The sequence below is a fragment of the Hemitrygon akajei genome, chromosome 1 (genome assembly GCF_048418815.1).
Source record: "Hemitrygon akajei chromosome 1, sHemAka1.3, whole genome shotgun sequence".
In the NCBI taxonomy this organism is placed as follows: domain Eukaryota; kingdom Metazoa; phylum Chordata; class Chondrichthyes; order Myliobatiformes; family Dasyatidae; genus Hemitrygon; species Hemitrygon akajei.
Window position 1 is genome coordinate 63,314,389 of NC_133124.1, and position 21,855 is coordinate 63,336,243.

The 21,855-nt window shown below is 38.3% G+C and overlaps 1 protein-coding gene and 1 long non-coding RNA gene across 2 annotated transcripts in view; one reads left to right on the forward strand and one right to left on the reverse strand.

Annotated features, from left to right (window-relative positions):
- The window catches only part of LOC140727139 (cyclic nucleotide-gated channel beta-3-like), a 110,561-nt gene that overhangs the window by 56,342 nt on the left and 32,364 nt on the right, over nt 1-21,855 (reverse strand). Inside the window, exons 7-11 of the mRNA XM_073044441.1 lie at nt 20,026-20,076; nt 19,829-19,915; nt 14,539-14,603; nt 8,906-9,028; nt 1,658-1,799 (exon numbers count right to left, since the gene is read on the reverse strand). Of these exons, the coding sequence (XP_072900542.1) occupies nt 1,658-1,799; nt 8,906-9,028; nt 14,539-14,603; nt 19,829-19,915; nt 20,026-20,076 (468 nt within the window). The remainder of the gene's footprint in view (nt 1-1,657; nt 1,800-8,905; nt 9,029-14,538; nt 14,604-19,828; nt 19,916-20,025; nt 20,077-21,855) is intronic.
- LOC140727142 (uncharacterized) overlaps nt 13,270-21,855 on the forward strand; it is a 960,223-nt gene continuing 951,637 nt past the window's right edge. The window contains exon 1 of the long non-coding RNA XR_012098790.1: nt 13,270-13,510. This is a non-coding gene — a long non-coding RNA (uncharacterized lncRNA). The remainder of the gene's footprint in view (nt 13,511-21,855) is intronic.

Here is a 21,855-nt window from a genome sequence, read left to right on the forward strand (position 1 = left end):
TGTCCAACCACATGCTCAACACAAATAAGCAGTGAATGTAACAGTTATATGAGGGAAGACACTTCAGTCCAAGTCGACACAATAATGGTGTTGCATTATTGTGTTCATCTAGACTGAGAGCTCTTCAGCAGCAATATCCCCTTGGTGTTTATGAATAATGGTGAAATGAATTCTTAATGGAGGATTCCACAGTCCAAACTTGAGGATCAAAGGTCAGCAGCAAGCCTTTCTCATGTTAGAATCAGTTACGGTAGATATTGCCACTTTTTCTGTGTATGGTAGATTAAATCGTACAACCATAATTTCTTTATCAGTTTCTGGGAACATTACTGAAATTTTCCCTTGAATGAACTTGCAGGCCAATGAGAAATCCACATTGCTTCACTGACACCAGTGCTTTTAATACTTGATTTAAAGGTTGACATTTGATTTGTTTTAGAAAGATTATGACTGCCTTGGAACTGCTCAAGCAACCTGTCCAGTGGCTGGGTATGTGATCTCTGGCTTTGAAGCTAGCAAGGTGGTTCTGAACACACTCTGACAGTTAAAAATAGCCTTTGTTGCTGGCATTGTATAAGTATTTGATAATACATTTGAAATTATAACAGTACCTTAACTGACATTAAATCTTAGGTTTGCTGTTTTGGAATTCATTTATTGCAAATATAAAATGAATCAATGCCATATAGGGAAAGGCATACCGAAAATGTAGATGTGTATGATTGAATGGTCTTTGGATATAAGCATGAAGAAATTACAGGTGCAATTATAACCAGGACATTGCACTAAGAATTAGAAAATTACATAGCATACATAAGGACCATTTGTGATATTGTGTCTTAGCTCTTTTACTTTGATAAGCTCTCTCATTGGCCCTTGCGTCCTGTTCTTCCCCGGTTTGCGTCCTGAAACGTTCACTATTTAATTCATGTCCTCCTCTTTTCTATAAATTCCTATTGAATCTACTTCAGGCAATGCATTCCAAAGCAGCTTGCCGACTTAAAATTTAGGTCCTCCTTTACCTTCTTGTTTTGTAGCTAATTTGAAGAGATTTCACAGGGCTGAAATAGCTAGCATGAGAGGGCACAGTTTAAAGGTGCTTGGAAGTAGGTACAGAGGAGATGTTGGGGTAAGATTTTTACACAGAGAGTGGTGAGTGCATGGAATGGGCTGCTGGCAACAATGGCGGAGGCGGATATGGTAAGAGACTCTTGGACAGGTATATGGAGCTCAGAAAAATAGAGGGCTATGGGTAACCCTAGGTAATTTCTCAGGTAAGGACATGTTTGGCACAGCTTTGTGGGCCAAAATGCCTGTATTGTGCTGGAGGTTTTCTATGTTTCTATGTTTCTATTTTCCATTATCTATTAGAACATTGCTATTTTATTAAGTTTTGCTACTTCAGTGCCTATGCACTTTAAGGAAATAAATCTCTGTAGACCAGTCCCACCTCATGCAAAACCTAGGAAAAAATGTTTTCCAGATCAGTGCAATGTTTTGGCAATATTTCACTTATAAGTCTTTGTTTCTAAAGTAATACCTTGTTAACATTTTCCTCAGCCTTTTCTTTGATTCTCTGCCTGACCTATTATCTAATAAATTGTATGATGAATACACTGCAAAGAACAGTGATTCATTCAAAGATAATTTCATTTACCTGACCAAGTAAGCTGGAGAACACAAAGACACCTGTGAAATAATTGCACCCCTGAAAGACTAGTTCAAAGAGAGTGACTGGTTCAGGAATACCACCAATTGTAATCAAAGTCCGGACTGCCCAATAGTAACACCTCAGGTACCTGGAGAACACAAATATTTTCAACAATTGAAACCATGTTTAATGGGGGGGGGGGCATGGTTTCTAAATGGCATTTAAGGTTTTAAGTTCTGACTTCCAAAAAGGCTTGAGATATGCCGCACCTTGCATTTACATAATGTCATTCATATTCACTAGAAGATTCAAAATGTTTCTCATACATCTAATTATTTTTGGTGTGTTGTTTATGTGGAAGAACAACTGAAGTGTTTGAACTAACCCAAGTACTCCCTGTTTAATTTAAATAGGACATCTTATGCCAACTTGAACAAGCAGCCAAAGCTTCATTTTAACATTTCATGTTTCTCACACTACAATATTTGTCCTGAAGAAACAAGCTAGGATTTTGTATGTAGCTCTAGCAAGACAAGCAGGCATATTTAGATTTGTAATCAACCACGCCCTACACAAAAATTGAATTTCCTCAAACCGTTCTCAAGCAAATCCCTCTGCCTTTGAGCAAATCCCTATGTTTCTTAAATCTATTAATAATTCAATCCCCTTCTCAGTTGGTATTCTGCCTACTTTTGTGCAGAATTCAAGCTACCTGTGTTTCCACGCTGTTCTCACTTGGAGATAGCCCACCTTGGACCCCTCCTTTTTCTTTCTTGACTTCTATATTTCCATCTCAGGGGATTGGTCAAGGAGCACAATTGATTACATAAATGGACTCACACATCTATATTGCCTGGATATTTCCCATTTTGTTTCCTGTAAGGATTCCATCCTATTCTCCCAGCTTATCTAACTCCTGATGTATCCATTTGGTGATGACACTCCGCGCCACAGTGTTGCAGCATTTCTTCCTTTTTCCGTAAGAATGTCTTCCCACAGTTGACAGAGTTCTCAAATGTGTTCGTTCCATTTTCTATGCTCTACTCTCACCCGCTCGTCTTCTTTCCAGAACAATACTACCACTAATAATAACTTAATTATAGAGCATTTTCCATACAAATGATATAGTTGAAATGCTTTACAATGGGATAAAGTACAGATATGAAAATAAGTTAAAAAATGAAAATAAAAAACAATGTGATGTCACATAACAGCAAGGTTAAATAAATAGGATTAAAAGTGTCAATTGAGCCTGTGTTGCCTTTATGGCATTTGTTTAGTTTATAATATTTTCACTTTAGTAATTCGTTTGGTAGCATTTTTTAGTTAAAGTTAGGATTGTTTAAAGTAAATTTGTTGTCTGTGATATATCGCGGCATGCAATGACGTCACATCCGGTTTCGCCGCGTCTTGTGGGAAAATACCGGTTTGGAGAAACGGGAAGGAGGGGGCTCACATGTGCGAGATCAGCGCAAGAAAAGTTGTCTTCTACGCATTAGAAACATAGTGAAGCAACGCCGTAAGTTCATGAGATAATCGATATGTTGAATTAAAATGTTAACACTGATTCTGTTAAAAAATAACGACGGTCGATAAGGTTTATGTTTTCGTTAGTTAAAGAGTTGTGGATAGTTTGTGTTGAAGTGTATTTAAAGTAGTCAATGGCGTAAGTCAATGACTGTATGCTGCATTTTAATGTAATGTAGTTATTGTAGTTTACTTTTGCAAGTATTTACGATGTAAATGTGATATCAAGAAGGAAACAAATACTGTACAAATCTTGTATTGTTTTATCAACAGTTTTCACCATACGTTAATGTGGAAGAGTGAACAGTAAACGGTTAATCTTACTGCAGTCCTGTTTTCATTGACAACGGTTTACCTCAGTGTTTAGTTCAGCGTTCTCTTACACCTGAGCGAGAACACTACAGAGCCTTTGTCGAAGTAACTGTTGCAACCGATAATAAAATAACTGGGCCCAGGAGACACAGACTCTTATAACTCAAGCATTCTATTTATTTCACTTGTGTACAAGGAGAACAACATGGCCTGTGGCACTCGTTCTGAAATCTGAACAGAAAACTACTATTTTTATACAGAACTGGCTTATCAGTTATGGATATTGATCATTTTAAATATTATATGTTTTGAACTCTTTACTTGCAAGATCAATTGTCATTCACAATAGAGGTGTTAAAGTCAATTGAAACTTCAAGCGGACTTTTGAAGTTAGTAAAGACAATAGAGTCTTAGTTGCTGGATGTGTTTCATATCCTTCTGTTACCTTGTCTGTCTCTGGCACTTCCTAAAAGGGACGCTATGTTTTATGAAGACCTTACTGAAAAAGTCTCACTATAGAGGCTTCACTCAATTGGCCTGAGTACACACTGCCACAGGCAAACTAGCCTAGCTTGTCTGTAGCAAACAGAGGTGTCTCTAGTGCTCTCACTTCAAAGGTCACATTTGACTGCAACTGCCCAAGGCTAACCTTGCCTTACTGTGACTTCCATATCTGCATCCTCTATCGCTTTAGGTATGGAATTCCACAGTTTAAGAATGTAGCTCAAAACAGCTGGCCCAATTATTATTTTGAGGAAGATTGTTTAAATTTAAGAGACCAACAGAAGAAGACTGGAGAGCTCAAGCAGGATTATAGAAGAAAAATGATTCTGTAATGCACTCTGGACCCAGATCATTAAGAATTTTAAAAATAAGTAAGAGAACTTTAAAATCAATTCTAAAAGATACAGGAAGCCAAAGCTGATTACTTAGGATGGGAGTGATATGTTCCCCTCTCCCAGGCTTCCGTTAAAAGTCTAGCAGCAGGGTTCTGAATGAGCTTTAGTTTGTCAATAGATTGCTTTGGAAGGCCAGTTAAAAGTGCATTGCAGTAATCTAGTTAATTTAATAAAAGGTGTGAATTAGTTTTTCAGAATCATTACATGACAGAACCAGGCATACCTGCCCAATATTTCTTCGGGATGGAAATGCTACTCTGGTCACTATCTTTATGTGGGATTTACAATTCAATTCTTAATCAAGGATAACACACAGGCTTGTTACTTCTTATTTTACAAGGGGAGCCTAGTTTGTAAGTTTATCAAGAAGTTTATCTCTTTTGGCTTTGGAACCAACCAAAACTATTTCAGTTTTATCTTTACTTAGTTTTAGAAAATTAATGCTCTTCTATTTGCATATTGTAGCCATATCAGAAGTCAGGGTATTATAATCATCAGGCTCGATCAAAATATACAGTTGTGTGTCATTTGCATAATAGTGGAAATAAAGTTTATGCTCTCTAATGACATCCCCAAAGAAGAGCATGTATAAGGAGAAGAACGGGGGACCAAGACTGCTATCCTGAGCAATACCAAAAAGTACATTGTGTCTCTTAGAAAATTGGTCTCCAAGGCAGACAAAGCATTTTCTAGGATATATGAATGAAACCAATTTAGGGAACTACCAGAGAGGTCTACCCAGTTTTCAAGGTGATCTAGGAGAACAAAGATTGGGGATTCCCTGTCTTCTCATCTTCTATTCCACTGCCCTCCGTATTTATCTCCACAATCAGTGCACACTCACGCAATGTCATCTCTAGATGTATCTTCATCTTTCAGCATTCTGAAGTGAGCCACTGTTCATCAAAATGCTCTGGCTCATTGCTTTATCTCCACCAACATTCATTCCCCTTCTCTGGGCTGCTTTCATTGCAACCTAGGGAGATGGTACAATTTTCCTTTTTCTGTTTCCCTGCCCAGTACCCAAGAACCCAAATAGTCTATCTGGGCAATACAGTGATTCAAGATTTATCCTTCCAATTTGATATCAGCATTCTCTGTTTACAACACAGTCTCCCTGGCACTCAGTGATTGCTTTGAACTAATCTGTCCAATCCATTGGAGAGATCTGAACGTCCATTTGCCTATCACTTTAGCTATCCATCTCATTTGCTCACTGATTCCCCTCTTTTGGCCTCTTCAACTTTCCCAACAAAGGCTAATCTAAGCTTTAGGAACAGGATCTCATTTTCTAACTAGGCATATCACAGCCCTTGGAAACGAACACCAAATTCAGCAATTTCAGTTTACCAACCTTTATATTTTGCATTAGAACTTTAAATGATAACTTTTTTCACTCTCAACAGATATTGTCTGATACTTTCAACATTTCCGACACATTGCTTTTATTTCAGATTTCCAGCATTTTCAGTTCTTCAGCTACTCTCCTTTGTATATTAAATCATAAATGCATTCCTCCCATCCCCAATGTTTAAAGATCCTTCCTTATTCTTAAGTTTCAGCCTTTATTACTTGTTTGGGGGAAAAATTGTCTAGATTAAATTTATTCCCTTCATAACTTTGGAAACCTAAGGCTGACAAAGTAAACAGTTCTGCTCTTTCTAATCATGCCTCAAGGTTTACATTTTTCATTTTGCCCCTTCTCTATTCTGTTAAAGAAAATAATATTTGTTATTGATTGAATTGGCAAAGAACACTGCCATACAGGAACCTAAGTGATGTTTTAAGTGTGATGACAGTAAGGTTGTCCAAATAGATAGGCTTGAGGTTATCTTAAAGGAGGGAAAAGCAGAGAGTTTTGGGAAGAGATCTAATCAATGTTTTATATGGAAATTGTCTGAATAATCTTTGGAATTACTCTGTGTTAATAGAGTTGTAAATATACTTATGTATCAGACTGTGAGCGTTAGGCATCCTGAATGTATAGTTGAATGACTGATTTGATTCCTTTCAAATGTAAACTTTATTACTATTCCAAGTGGATTATTCACTGACTAAGGTTTTACTGGGAGCTTCATTGCACAACAATGCACACCAGGCATATCAGTTTGTTTAATGTGTTAGCCACAGTATATCAAATATATATTACCTTTTCTGTAGCACCCATCAGGTTCATTCAAGGTGATTCATAAGAGCATTTTTATTATTCATATCTTTATAGTATTTCAGAATTATTTACATTATTAAGAGACCATTTAGTTGAATGAGTCTATGCTAGCTCTCACAGCAGACTCATTTATTTCCCTAATGCCTTCTTTTAGCCCTCCTGATTTCTTTCTGAAGTATTTTCCTGGTTTTCTAATACACCATAAGCACCTCATTTGTTCCTACCCGCATATACCTGCTATGTACCTCTTTTTTTCTTAACCAAGCCCTCAATATCGCTTGAAAAACCAAGGTTCCCTCTACCTATTATCTTTATTTTTTATTCTGTCAGACATATACAAGCATTGTACTCTCAAAGTTTCTATTTGAAGGTCTCCCTCTTACCAAGTACACCATTGCCAGAAACCAGCCTGTCCCAATCCACCCTTGCCACATCCTTCCCACATGGATCATGGTATATGGTACACGGATAGCAAAGGTTTAGAGGTATATAGTCTATATGTGGCAAATGGGTCTTAGCTTAGATAGGCAACTTGGTCAGCACGAATAAGCTGAGCTGAACAGCCCATGGTCTGTGCTGTAGAATTCTGTAACTCCATCCATCACCTGCCTCAGTGAGGCCTCCCTCATGGTGCTGGGAATTGTGGCCCAGTGCCCTTTCACCCTCAGAAGCTAAGCCCATTTCTGACAGAGCCATTGTTTCTGTATAGAGGTATACAAAATTATCAGGGGTACAGATAGGGTAAATGCAAGCAGGCTAGGGTAAATGAGGCTGGGTGGGACTATAGGGTGAGTCATAGAAATGTAGAAGCAGAGAAAACCTACAGCACAATACAGGCCCTCTGGCCCACAATGCTGTGCCAAACATGTACTTACTTTAGAAATTACCCAGGGTTACCCATAGCCCTCTATTTTTCTAAGCTCCATGTACCTATCCAGGAGTCTCTTAAAAGACCCTATTATATCTACCTCCACCACCATCACTGGCAGCTCATTCCACACACTCACCACTCTCTGCTTAAAAAGACATCTCCTCTGTACCTACTTCCAAGCACCTTAAAACAATGCCCTCTCTTGTTAGCCATTTCAGCCCTGGGATAGAGCCTCTAACTATCTACATGATCAATGCCTCTCATCAGCCTATACACCTCTCATCCTCCGTTGCTCAGCAAAATTGACGCTTGGTCAAGATCCTGTGATAGTTGCAGAGAACCATCACCACAGATCTCCAACTCCAAAGCCTATCACCATCACCACTTCCTCAACTCCGAATGGAAAATAAACCATGTAAAGAAAAAATAGATAAAATACTGAACAAAATACAAATCAGTTTACAATTCATATTGTTGGTTAAGGGATATTGTGATTGTAAATTTAGGATAATAATAATCAACACATATTAACAGAACATTACACTATAAAAACTCAGATAAGTTTAATGATTTTTCTGTGTACTGTAAACACACCAACATTATTAGATATATTGCTTTGTATCCAGAACCATTGCCATATTAGATCTTATATTTTTCATATGTAATTTCTTTACTATTTTGATTATGAACATGATTCTGCTATTTATATCTTTTGTTTCAATTAAGGTGGTCAAAGATAATTTTAAAAAGTAATAGAAATTAGATACTCATTGATATTGAAAATCTAAAGCATCTGGTTTTATGTACCTGACCAAGAATAGCTGAAAGAATAATCACTCCTAAAAATAGTTGCTCATGTGAAATATTTGCTCAAACATATTGGTGGGCGATGGAAGCTCAGCAATCATCAGAAGGGATTTCCCTGCATAAAGTTGATACAGCTACAAATTATCAAAAAGTCAGATGAAAAAGATGTATGAAAGTAAGGAAAATAATCAACATCGATTTAAACTGATGTAAGTGGCTTGAAATAATAATTTATCTTTAAACTTATTTTATTTAAAAGATCAATGCTCACTAATAATAATGCAGATACTGTGCCCTTTAAAAGAGAAGATATAATGCAATAATATTTTGTAGCTCTTCAGGAGAAAATGAACTAACAACATTATAGGGTCATTTTAGTCTTAGATTCTGAAATAACACCAACAAATCATACTAGTAATTGTTTAGTTAATAACTGACTTGAAAGTTCTGAATTCTGTTCACAAATTTAAATAATATAATCAAGGAACCCGTCCCTTATATCTTTCCCAAACCCTATCCCTCTATCCCTGAACAATATTCCTGTTCCTTATCCCTCTACCCGGAACAATGTCCTACTTGAAATGAACACAGGAGATGAGGGCATTGACTCTTGATGCAGTTCATTTCCTGAGGAAATTGACAATCTTAGATAGTAACAGAAAAGTACTTACCTGTTTCCTTTGCCATTGTAGACCCATTTATTGCTGCCTATACCTTCAAAATCTGAAGCCCAGTAATACAAACAAGCATTTACATGCATGAGGAAAAGCAGATATCCTATTGTCCGGGCAATTCTGTAAACAAATGAGATGCTGTAAGTACAGTAACAAGTTAGCTGTAGTATTGCCTTTTTGGATCACTATTTAATTTAACAATTCATCTAATTGCTAGAACAGTTTTGCGTTTATAAGACAGTGGCAGGTTTACAGATGCAGAACCACCATGCATGTGAAAGGTGCCGGGTGCAGGATGATATAGTGAAGGCTTGTAGTCTGCACTCAGGTAAATTTGACCCCTAGAAGCACTTTAGTGTAAGGTAACAAGTTAAAATGCCAACCATTCCAAATCTTTGTACAACCTATCTTGAACTGCTGCAGATCTCCAGTGAGGTGACATGAGGTGGAGGGGAAAGAGTAAACTACTCACAGAAGACAGGTCCTTTATTTAAAAATTTTAGCTGATCTGCATGCTGCCAATTTTAGCTCTGTTCCAGATTTAGAAGAGGTAAGCTGCATTTACCTGGCTTTGCTGACTATACTATTAAAGGGCCAGAGGATTGTGTGCTTTCCCAGTCACTCAAGCCATTGGATGTCCCTCCTAGAGTCAGAAGCTTACCTTTGCTTATGACCTGTTTCCCCACCCAAGAGAGGCCTGTGATTTCTCCAGGTTTCCACCCTACTTATTCAATGCTATTCCCTTTTCTTATTTCCTTTGTCTTCTCTGCATCTGTTCCAAGGATATGGCATTCCTTTCCAAGAAATCGGAGATGTCCTCCTTCTTCAAAAGACAGGGTTTCCCTTCCCCAACCATTGATGCTGCCTTCCCACTTCTCATCCAATTTGCCTTTACTGTGATAGAGTTCCTCTTGTTCTTATTACCACCCCATCAGCTTCCACATCCAGTACATCATTCTTCAGAACATCCACCATCTCCAAAGGGTTCTTACCACCAAATACATCTTTACCTTACCCCCCTCTTTGTTTTCTGTAGGAATCACTCCCTCCCTGATTCCCTTGTCCATTTGTCCGTCCTCACTAATCTCCCTCCCAGAATGGAGAGAGATTCTGGGAGGAATCTCCCAGAATATTCCTGCAAACAGTCAAAGTGCTGCACCTGTCCATTCTCCTCCTCTCTGGGCCCCAAACAGTCCTTCCAGGTGGGACAACACTTCACCTGTAAATTTGCTGGGGTTGCCAATTGTGTTTGGTGCTCATGATGCAGTGCCAAAATGAAGCCACTCTCAGGGTGGAGGAGCAACACCTTATATTCTGTCTGGGTAGCCTCCAACCTGGTGGCATAAATATTGATTTCTTCATCTGGTAAAAAAAACCCCTCCCCCTTCCATCTTCTTCTATTCCCCATTCTGGCTTCCTACCTCTTCTCACCTGCCTATCACAACTCCCTGGATCCCCTTCCCTTTTCCTATGGTCCACTCTCTTCTTCTAGCAGATTCCTTCCTCTCCAACCCTTTATCTTTCAAACCCGCCTGGCTAACTATCACCTTTCTAGCTTTCCTCCTTCCTCTTCCTTCACTTTTTATCCTTTCCAATCCTGAAGAAGGGTCACGGCCCGAAATGTTGACTGCCTATTAATTTCCATGGATGCTGCCATGCTTGCTGTGTTCCTCCAGCATTTTTTGTGTGTTACTTTGGATATCCAGTATCTGCAGATTTTCTTGTATTTATGATTTGCTGACCCTCCTCTTTTGTTATACTGCCCTCTCTATAGGGTACAGAATCTATAAGCTTCATTCATCCTTATTATCCCAAAGTTGGTAACAGCTGCTGTAAGTCTAGTCAGTGTCATAGCATGACATACATCCTAGCTGACTGATTGGCTATAGGTAGGAAATGGATTCCAAAAAGCTATAATAAAATCCTTGTGTTAAATTCAGCAGGTCCTGAGTACAAGATGGGCTTCTTGGTCATAAAAACAATAAAATTGCATGTTTACCTATCAGCTTTAGCCCCACGAAATATTAAAGCACCACTCTCCCTATTTCCATTTTCTGCTTACTGACTTTCTATCTTAATTTCAATTTTTCACCTTTTGGTCATTACTTTCTTGGTCACTTTATAATATCTCTGCATGACTTCTACTGATATTATTTTCTAAGTTCATATTGCTGGATATTGGGCATTATCATTGGATTTTGTTGCAGGACATGTTTTAACACTGATTATTGATGGAAGATTCTGGAATACATCACACTGTTTTGCAGTATAGCAGTTATCACACGTAGTTTAGCGAGGGATTTTGGGCAAGGGATTCAGGATGACCCGCTATTGACATGCACTCTCTTGTTAATCTCATGGCTGCAGTTACCTGCTGCAGCACTCATAGAATGAGCTAGAGACTTCATACCAGGAGCTGGGGTAGGTTGTGAGTGGAAAACAGGAATCAGGCGATATAACCTGATGCACCATCAATAACTCAGACGTGGGTTAAGGTAGGCTTTTATTGGCTGGAAGAAAGCACAAGCAACAAGTGACCATCACACAACATCCTGGAAACTGAGGAAGGGTCTGTGGCTCCAATCGCCTTTATACCGGGGTCTGTGGGAGGAGCCACAGGAGCAGTGGGGGGGGGGGGGGGCGTATCCAGACAGGTATATGTAGTTCACCACATAACCTGAACTCTGATTTGATACCCTTTGCCAGGTAACTGCTGTTCAAAGCAACTTGTATGATTTTGAAGGTCTCAGATAATAAGGTACACTTAAAAACTTTTGAAAAGGAATAAAATAATAAAAAAGTAATTTACTTGAGATTACATTTGATAAGTATATAGTAAAGAAAAATATATGAACTACATAGCTAAGCATTGCAATATAGCTGAAGGCCAGTAATCTATTTGAGTGAATGAGTATGTTATTTTGCACACCAGCAGTGGATAGTGTACAGCTGAGGGTAACATTTGAAGCATGCCTGCTGGTTCAGGCCTGTACGCTCTGGAGTTACAGATGAATGAATTCAAATGTGGCCTATTGAATATTGAGACCTGTCATGTAATATTATCTGCAAATGCTATGATCTGTTGCTGGGGGACCCTAATGAGGAAGGATCATTGTTACTTGATATTGGTGAGGGATTTTGTAATCTGTCCCTGGTTTCTGTAAGATGGCACTGATTCACCATTTTACTTTTTTGAAATAAGCAGCAGTAGAAAACAGAGGTGCTCTATTTTGTCCATTTTAATAATCTATTATTTCCTGATTGACATGAAGAATAGTATACACCTACTGTGTCTGGATATCAACATACTACAATTTTAGCCAAATGACAAAATTTGACTATTATCCCTGTTGGCAATCAGACTTTCACTCCTATGGGAGTTTATATTTAAAAATCTGCGAAGCCTGTGCAATTAGTTGGTAGTGCAGAAACCACTAGTTATACAATGCTGCTGACAGGCCTTCCAGGTCACTGAATCCATCAAATCATTGTAATAGTCTAAGACTAGAAATCCAGTCATGGCTAAGAGGTCACGATATTGTTATAAGTAGAGTTTTCATTAATACAAGTATGTGTTCTAACTCCACAAAACATAAAACAATCTGAACTGATTTAAATTAGCTTTCAGTCAAGTTTGAGCCACCAAGATTGCCCCCTCCCCACCCCCAAAGGTGTTCTTTTCATGAACAAGATATTCACATACTAAAAGTGCCCTTACATTTTTTTGCACCCAGACTACTTTTATTCTGCAAATGGAGGAATTGAGTGTGGCTTTGGAATGCAAGTATGAATCGGAGGGATTCTAGGTTTCAGGGATTGGGAAAGTGGAAGTATAGATGGAAAAGCAGGACTCAACCCTGATTATGTGCATAAGCATGTCACACACATTGGCAAAATGTGTTTCATGCTGCATGTCATTACTGTGAAGCATAGTACCGTAGATTCCGGACTACAGAGCGCACCTGATTAAAAGCCGCTGGCTCTAATTTTAGAAATAAAATCAATTTTTTAATTGTAAAGGCCGCACCGGATTTTAGGCCGCACCAGATTTTAGGCCGCACCGGATTTTCGGCCGCAGGTGTCCCACGTTGTAATATGAGATATTTACACAGAAAGATATTACACGTGAGGATTTTTTTAACTTTTAATTAAATCCATATGGTAACAAAAACAAATACATATTGCAAATACTTTTTTTCGAACCGTGCCCGTAACACGGCTACTTTTAAATATACGTTGCGTATACTTCTTTACTGAACAACATTCCAATATCTCCTAACGACTGGTAAAAAATATATATACTGCAGCCTACCAGGAAAAGTTATTGATCACCTTTAACTTAAAAGGTTCGCTCAGATCCAAAGCCGCTCGCGTAATGCGCTCCCTCCCTCCGTCCCGTTTCATTGCAAACCGGCATTTTCCCACAAGACACCGCGAAACCGGGTGTGACGTCATAGCATCCCGCGATGTAGTACAGAAAACAAATATAGTTAAAACTCTTCTAACTTTAACTAGAAAATGAATTACTAAGCGAAAATATTATAAACTAAGTAACTGCCATAAGGCAGCACAATGCTTCGAGTGTTTTCCATGTTGATGAGGGTGAGTACAAATGACTGATTTACAATAATTTAATTGTGAAAGTGCGCTTGATTTATCGTACAATTTCATTGGACCTCTGTGAACTACTCATCAATTTTATTGGTCTACTGTTATGAGGCAAAATGTTTACGAGGCGGCATGAAAAAAATCATGTATTAGCCGCTCCGGATTAAAGGCCGCAAAGTTCAAAGCTGTTCAAAATGTGGGAAAAAAGTAGCGGCTTAAAATCCGGAATCTACGGTAGTTGCAATGGATCTGTGCACCCTACAAATGAAAGAGCATGAATACATTTCTGGGAGTGTGGTACCAAGTACTTGATTTGTGCTTTGATAAAACACTAATACATTGTTCTAAACTGGCAGCCCTGTGTGGGCAGTTTCATTTGTAGAATATGGTCCTAATTGTTAATTTTCCATAATGCAAAACCACATCATCTGTGCTTGCATAAAGAAATGCGAGTTGAAAGAAAAGCATTATTTTTATTTACTTACTTTTTTGTATGACTTTCACAAGAATTTTTGGTAGTGATTTGTAAATCCCATAAGGGCAATTTTCTGTCACTTGAACTGCCATAACGTGTGGGGAGGTGGGGGTCACCTGTACTATAGTTTCTAAGCTATGATCTTTTGGAAAATGCAGAAATTCTGTGCAGTTAATACTGAGTTTTCAGAATGAAATTATGGTGCTATATAGTGAAGGATATCCCGAACAAAAACTGAGAAGTACCAACATGAACAAACTAAGACTAACTATTTATTGAACAATCAACCAAGATCAAGGCTAGCCATGAGCTTTTGGCTGTTTAATTCTAAGTATGGTAATTCTATCAGTGGCTTTGTAAGTATTTGTCATTAAATTATTAAAACTGCTTCTGATATCAGCAAGCAATATATACTTTAATCAAAAATCAACTTTGTGTGTTGCAAGTAGAAACGAAATGCAATCCTGAACATGGGTTCAATAAACATATTTTTATTGTTACTTTTACACAAAATCTATTGACTTTTTTTTGCGCAATGACCACCTACCTGTAAGTGTAAGCTTTCTTCATTACAGACTCCAAAACATCATTGAATTCAAAGAAGATTGAATACTGGGAAAAAATGGAAATCAAAAAATAATTTGAACAGAATACCTTGTTAATAATTCTTAATTTACAGCCTCAATGCTTAATTGGGATTAGGTTTTATGTTATTAATTGGTTACTGAGATACAGAATTTTCATTCTTATACTGTCTCATTGTGTCATCAGAATATCTTAAATTCTTCGTAAGCACAGAAATCATTATTTATTATGTTACCAGATTTATATAAGGACAGAATATAACAGATTGAACTGCTGCTTAGATAAATTAATGTTCAGTGTGGTCTTTTAATGATATCATTAGGTAGAAGTTTTCTATGTTCAATCTGTGGCCAAAGGACGATGGGCCTTTACCTAAATGGCCTGCCAACTTTTCCAATCAAAAGTTTAGACGTGGAGATAGATGGTAACCAGAAGACAATTATACTCTGAGTTTGCCTTAAATTTATATGTTTGGTACTTAAACATGCTATTTTACAAATACCTTGATCTAAGGAGTCAAAAGAAAGTGCATTTTAAGTTAAATGTTAAGCAATTTACAAATGAGACCTACAAGGGAATAACAACAGTCAGCGTTTCTTTTGTCAAAAATGTTGTGGGAGGTAATTGGTTAAGCCTATGCCATTCAGTTAGTCATTCCCACATGCCAAGAGTTCACATATTGTACAAGTAGTGAGATCAAAAAAGTTCAGCTGGATAGCCTGCATGCTGGACTCCAGGTGTCCTTCTGCACTCTCTCTCATTGAGCATAGAAAATTTACAGCACATTACAGGCCCTTTGGCCCACAACGTTGTGCTGACCATGTAACCTACTCTAGAAACTGCCTAGAATTACCCTACCACTAGCCCTTTATTTTTCTAAGTTCCATGTACCTATCTGATAGTCTCTTAAAAGTCTCTGTCGTATCCGCTTCCACCACCACTGCAGGTAATGCATTCCACGCATCCACCACTCTCTGTGTGAAAAAGTTACCCCCGACATCCCCTCAGTACCTATGTCCGAACACCTTAAAATTATGCTCCCTCGTGTTAGCCATTTCAGTCCTGGGAAAATGCCTCTGGCTATCCACACAATCAATGCCTCTCATCATCTTATATACCTCTATCAAGTCACCTTTCATCCTCTGTCACTTCAAGGAGAAAAGGCCAAGTTCACTCAAACTAATCTCAAAAGGCATGCTGTCCAATCCAGGCAACATATTTGTAAATCTCCTCTGCATCTTTCTATAGTATCCACATACTTCCTGTGGTGAGGTGACCCCAGTGGGGTCTGACCAAGGTCTTATATAGCTGTAACAATAATGAATACAACAAAAAGTAAACGGAACTATCTTAACAAGTGGATTATCTTCAGCTGAAGAACACATTTTGTGTGGAAATAGCCTATTTAAAAAAAATGGATGCCTTGGAACTAAACCCTGGTGTAGGACTTTGTGGTAATTCTGGTAAGATGGCAGAGTGCTCAGGTGTAGCAGCTTCTAAGGGGCTAATCAAAGGTGTTACTGTCTTTTTAAACATTTTTTTATGAACACAAGACTCTGCTGGTCATTAAGAACTTAAAATACTGCAGCCCTGTCCCATTAGTGAGTTTCTCATCAGCAGAGGTGCAGGTCATACAGCTGCCTGCTTCAGAGAGGGGCTGGAGTGAGTGCGTGGAGGAAATTTGCAGTCTAATGGCGAGTGGTCATTTTGGTTGCTTTTCTTGTGATTGCAAGCCCCTGTTGGATATTGTTAATATGGAATTCTGCAGACTTCTGCAAGTCCAATTCATTGGTTTATTGGCGAATGGTGGAGGCAGATGGTGGGGGAGTTGCATGGTTATGTTGCGAGGACTAGGCTTCCAGGTGCAGTGTTGCATGTTTGCAGCCGCCCAGGAGAGAAGCGTTGGAATCGGTGCGCTCTAACTGATTGCTAGAGGTGGTGTGGTGCAGTGTGTCATAGAGTGCAAGGCTGGGTTTGGTGCTGCCCTCCACTGTTCACTCGGTAGAAGACAAGATGGATTGTGTTCGACTGCAGACTGCTGCAAATTTCATGGACTCAGAAACTTGGACTATATATATTTTTGTGTGATTGTATTTTCCTGCTGCCTTTTATGCTGTGTGTGCCTTGTGTTTTGTATGACTGCTGGTACTGTGTCTTGCACCTTGGCGGCAGAGTAACACTATCTTGTTTGGCTGAATTCATGGATATTCATGTATGGTTGATTGACAATTAAATCTGAACTTGAAATTGGATATTGGATTTGAGCAGAAAGGGCAGGGATTCTCACAGCTACCTGGACTCTACCTCTTCCCACCCTGTCACTTGTAAAAATGTCATCCCCTTCTCTCAGTTCCTCTGTCTCCACTGCATCTGCTCTCAGAATAAGAGTTTTCATTCTAGAACTAATGAGATGTTCTCTTTCTTCAAAGGGGGTTTCTCAGTTTCTCTTTCTCCACCATCAACACTACCCTCACCCACATCTCTTCCATTTCTTGCATATCTGACCTCTTCCCATTTTTCCGCTGCCACAGCAGGGATAGGGCTCCTCTTGTCCTCACCTACTACCCCACTAGCCTCCGTATTTGGAACATAATTCTTCACAACTTCTGCCATCTCCAACGGGATCCCACCACCAAGCAAATCATTCCCTCCTCCCCACTTTTCACATTTCACGTGGATTGCTCCCTATGTGACTTCCTTGTTCATTTGTCCCTCATACTGGTACTTATCATTGCAAGTGGAACAAGTTTTACACGTGTCCTTATATCTGCTTTCTCACTACCATTCAGGGCCCAAAACGGTCCTTCCAGATGAGGTGACACTTCACCTGCAAGTTTGATCTATTTTATCTGGTGCTCCCACCTATATATTGGTGAGACCCAGGTAGGTAGGGAGATCACTTCACTGAGCACTTACATTCTGTTTGTCAGAAAAAGTGGGATCACCCTCTAGCCACCCATTTCAATTCCACATCCCATTTCCAATCTGACATATCAGTCAGTGGCCTCCTCTACTGTTGCGATGAGGCCACAATTAGGTTGGAGGAGCAGCACCTTATATTCCACCTCGGTAGCCTCCAACCTAATGGCATGAATGTTAATTTCTCAAACTTCCAGTAATTGACACCTACTCTCATTCTCAGTTCCCCATTGCTGTTTCCTTCTCACTTGATTTCCTTACTTGACCATCACCACCCTCTGGTGCTCCTCCCCCTTTCCTTCCATGGTCTTCTGTCCTGTCCTATCCGATTTCCCCTCCTCCAGCCCTTCATGTCTTTCACCAATCAACTTCCCAGCTCTTTACTTCACCCCTCCCCTGGTTTCACTTAGCACCTTCCTCCCCTGCCCCACCCTCTTACTCTGACTTCCCATCTTCCCTTCCAATCTTGAAGAAGGGGCTCAGCCTGAAACGTCAACTGTTTATTCTTTTCCAGAGATGTTGCCTGGCTTGCTGAGTTCTCCAGCATTTTGCATGTGTTGCTTTGTCTACTTGAACTTGCTATCTGAGGGCACTTTATGTCCTGGAAAATAAAACATGCTGGCTGCCATACCCAATGTTTTGAACTGCATTCCCTCTGTGGTGGTAGCAAATACTAACAAATTGACAAAATTTATCCTCTCATGAGGAAATCTGCAGATGCTGGAAATTCAAGCAACACACACAAAATGCTGGCTTCCACCAGCATTTTCTGAGAATTTATCCTCTCTTGTTTATTTATCAGAAGTGAGATATCTGGATAGCCAACTCAATAAAGTCCCCCTAGATGGGCTGGCACTTCCAATGACAATAATTGTGTTGCAGACAGATAAACTAAACATGTGCAACCATGAAGTGATGTATCCACTTCCCCAACTCACACATTAAAAATTAGTAAATAGCATACAAACAGAGCGTGGTTACAGCCCGGGAAATGAGATGTAAACCTCAATCTATGGATTTCTGCTTTTGATAAATTAATGGAGCTACTCCCAACAATCTTTTTCTTTTCAAAATTGGTTATCAATAATAAGGATTAATATAAATTTTACATCTGACAAAATTTATTGCTGTTACTTTCTTTTCATAGTTTGGTAGCATCTGATGGAGGCAGACATTTCATTAAGTGATTAATAGACTCAATGGCTGCTCTATTGATTTTGCAATATCAGTGGTCATGATGGCATTCAAGCCAGGTAAACAAAAGATGGGAGCAGTGGATCACATTCTTGAGATCTTCAAGTTGCTTTCAGAGTGTCTAAAGATCACTGCTTGTTCTAGGTCCAGAAAACTGTCTGGCTCTATTATCCTTTGACCAAATCACTAGAAGAGTTGGGGCCAAGTTTATATCATCCATTCTACAATAAAATAGGAATGGGGACTTTATGCATGTAATTACATCCAGACTTGATTTTTATAGCACATGTTGATAATTTCAAGCAGACACACTGACTAATCACATTTCCAACAAAAGGTAATGATAGCTGTCTTGGTAGAGAGGTGGAGACTATAACCTATCTTTCACTGAATTCATTTTCCTGTGTAAAATTGGTGTTTGTGGTTCATTTAACAGAGATTGGCTGCTTGCCAGCATTATTCATTCTGTCTGTAGTTTGCTGGCAATTTCTATGTAAAGTGGACAATGTAGGTTGTATTTCTTACTTCTGCTTTCAAGACAGAGGTTTCATTAGCTGAAGCAGATCATCTTTAGATTAGGTCTATTTCTTTTTCCCTAACCTGTCTACAAGTCAAAGCATTTCCAAACAATTAATTTTCAAAGTAGCAGAAATTTACAAAATTGTTTCCAAATCTTTTCCCAAAAAGTCAAAAGTCAGTTATAATAGAATCTATCAAGAGTTATCTACTGCAATCTCATGTACAGAGAAAGAGGCATGAAATAAAATCTTATCATAAGGAAGTATTAAAAAGGAGAGCCTCAGTATCTCATATTAACAAAAACCAGTTGTATTTTAGAGGCTCAGCACTGAGATTTTACATGATTAATTAATTGAAGCAAATGGTTACAGCATATCACTACCATGCGTAATATTTCCCTGTATCATTTCCCTTGACTCTCTAACAAACCAATGTTGATATACCATTTTAGTTTAAGCAATCGGAGTATGATTTATGGATCTTGTCAAGTTCTGGCATCTCAGACACATTCTAAAGATCCTTAAAACAATAAGTTCAGATTCATACCAACATGCAAGTTAATTTTGACACAGTCAATAAAAATACCTCCAGCATTAAACTAATAATCATAACATATTTACCTTAAGTAGGCGATTTAGTCGAAACAAGGGATTATAACCAAGCAGCAAATATAACAAATCAAATGGGATTATTGATGCAAGGTCAAGCTGTAGAAACAGATTTTAAATTAGACAGCAAAATTTTTAACTATGAACAGCAATAGAAATAAAAAATGTATTTGTTAATTGTTTAGATGTTTTGGCTAAATGAGGCTTACCTTAAATTTTAATGATTTCATATAGTGTTTTCTCATTTCTATTTTATCACTCTAAAACAGCAAGAAAATGAATAAATTACAAAATCAGTATTATAGAATTACATATTTAGAATTTGCTCACCTCTTTAATACTTCTGAATACTAAGAAATCTAATACAGGAGAACAAAATATATTTGCCATTTTCTCATCTAAAATCAGAAGAGATTATTCTCAAATCATTTGTAATTTCAACAGATGCAAAATAAAATATCCTTCTAACAGCTCATTGCACTTTCCAGTCTTTGTAAATGTGTTAAAGCCCACAAGCTTCTGTCATTACCAATGTGAATGGAAAATAACATTGAAATTCCCATTGTGCACAATGACACAGAAAACTGGTGCTATTGGGAGAACAAAAATTGATATATGCTGATCTTGTGCACCATAAATGCTTATTACATTTTCAGTTGTGACTTTGCAGCAACAGGCACCAAAGCTCTGTCTTTGCTCTGCCTTCAAATATAATCATATTAGACAAGTATTGTTTGGAGTGCTCTTTGGGCTAGATGTGTTTCTGCTGCATTTCTGATGATGTGCACTGTTCCTAGACATGGTCTTCCTCCCCTCCTTATAACTTCCCAATATACTGGCAGTACTTCTCTCCTTTCCTGCATTTCTGAAAAAAATGGATTTATGTTGGAATATTAGAACCTTGCTGCATGAAATTAAACCATTTGTCCCATTCTGCCTGTGTAAACCCTTTGCAAAAATTTTCCAAGAAGTCCACCATCCTTAACCTTTCCTGATAACTCTGAAAATTTCTTACTATTGAGCTATTATCCTATTCTCATTTGAAAGTTACTATTGAATCAACATTTATTACCCTACCAGCAGTGTAAAGCAAAGGATAGCAGCTTGCTAGGTATAGGTAAAAAATATTTATCTCTTCTCTGTCTCTTCTGCTAATTACATTTGGTTTGCAGTGTCTGATTTCTGATTCTTCTTATTGTGGATTCTTCTATAAAAACTTGCAATGATTTGAATCCCTCAATCAAATTATCATTTAAGTATTCTTACTGGTCCAATTTATCTAGCCACACAACAAACCAGAAATCTCTCGTCACTTAGTAAACTCTCAGCTATTGTATACCTTCCAAAGAGCTTGATATCATCCCTAATTTTATAGTTTCTTGAAACAGCTGAGACCCAATTATTTTATAATGGTCTAGCCTGATTTACTGGCTTTTGTATTCCATGTACAATATCTTGTACATCTTTTAGCTCCCTTCATAACTTCTGTCAATTTTAAATATTTCTATACACTACATTTTTCTACATCTACTGAGCAATGGTAGAATTTATTTTCTATTGATTCACCTCAGATTTCTGAATGTATTTCTTTGGGTTATGAATATGTATTTCTCTGTTGTCTGTCAAACAACAAACACCACAAATCCTATTTTCTGGTCCTTGGTCAAATTTTGCACCCTGGCTCTTTAATCCAAATTGCAGGTCAGCCTTTCGGAAGATTATCATACCATAAATTATTCCTTTCCTTTAATTGTGAATTATGGGAATGATATAAAGCGCTTCGAACAGCAGCACAAAATTGCATGTAAAGCTTCTGCAACAGCTTCCTACCAATCAAAACAGCTATTGGTAACATTCACTATTCATCACCACCCCCACTACTGATTCTGCCCCTGAAAGGTTCAGCCATTCCAGCATTTAAAGGTTTCATTTGGGAATTCCACCTTACCTCACTCCTTGTTCTATTACCCACCAGTTCTACGTATTTATTTAACATCACGGGTTCATAAATTTCACTTGAATCAATCTTACATCACATT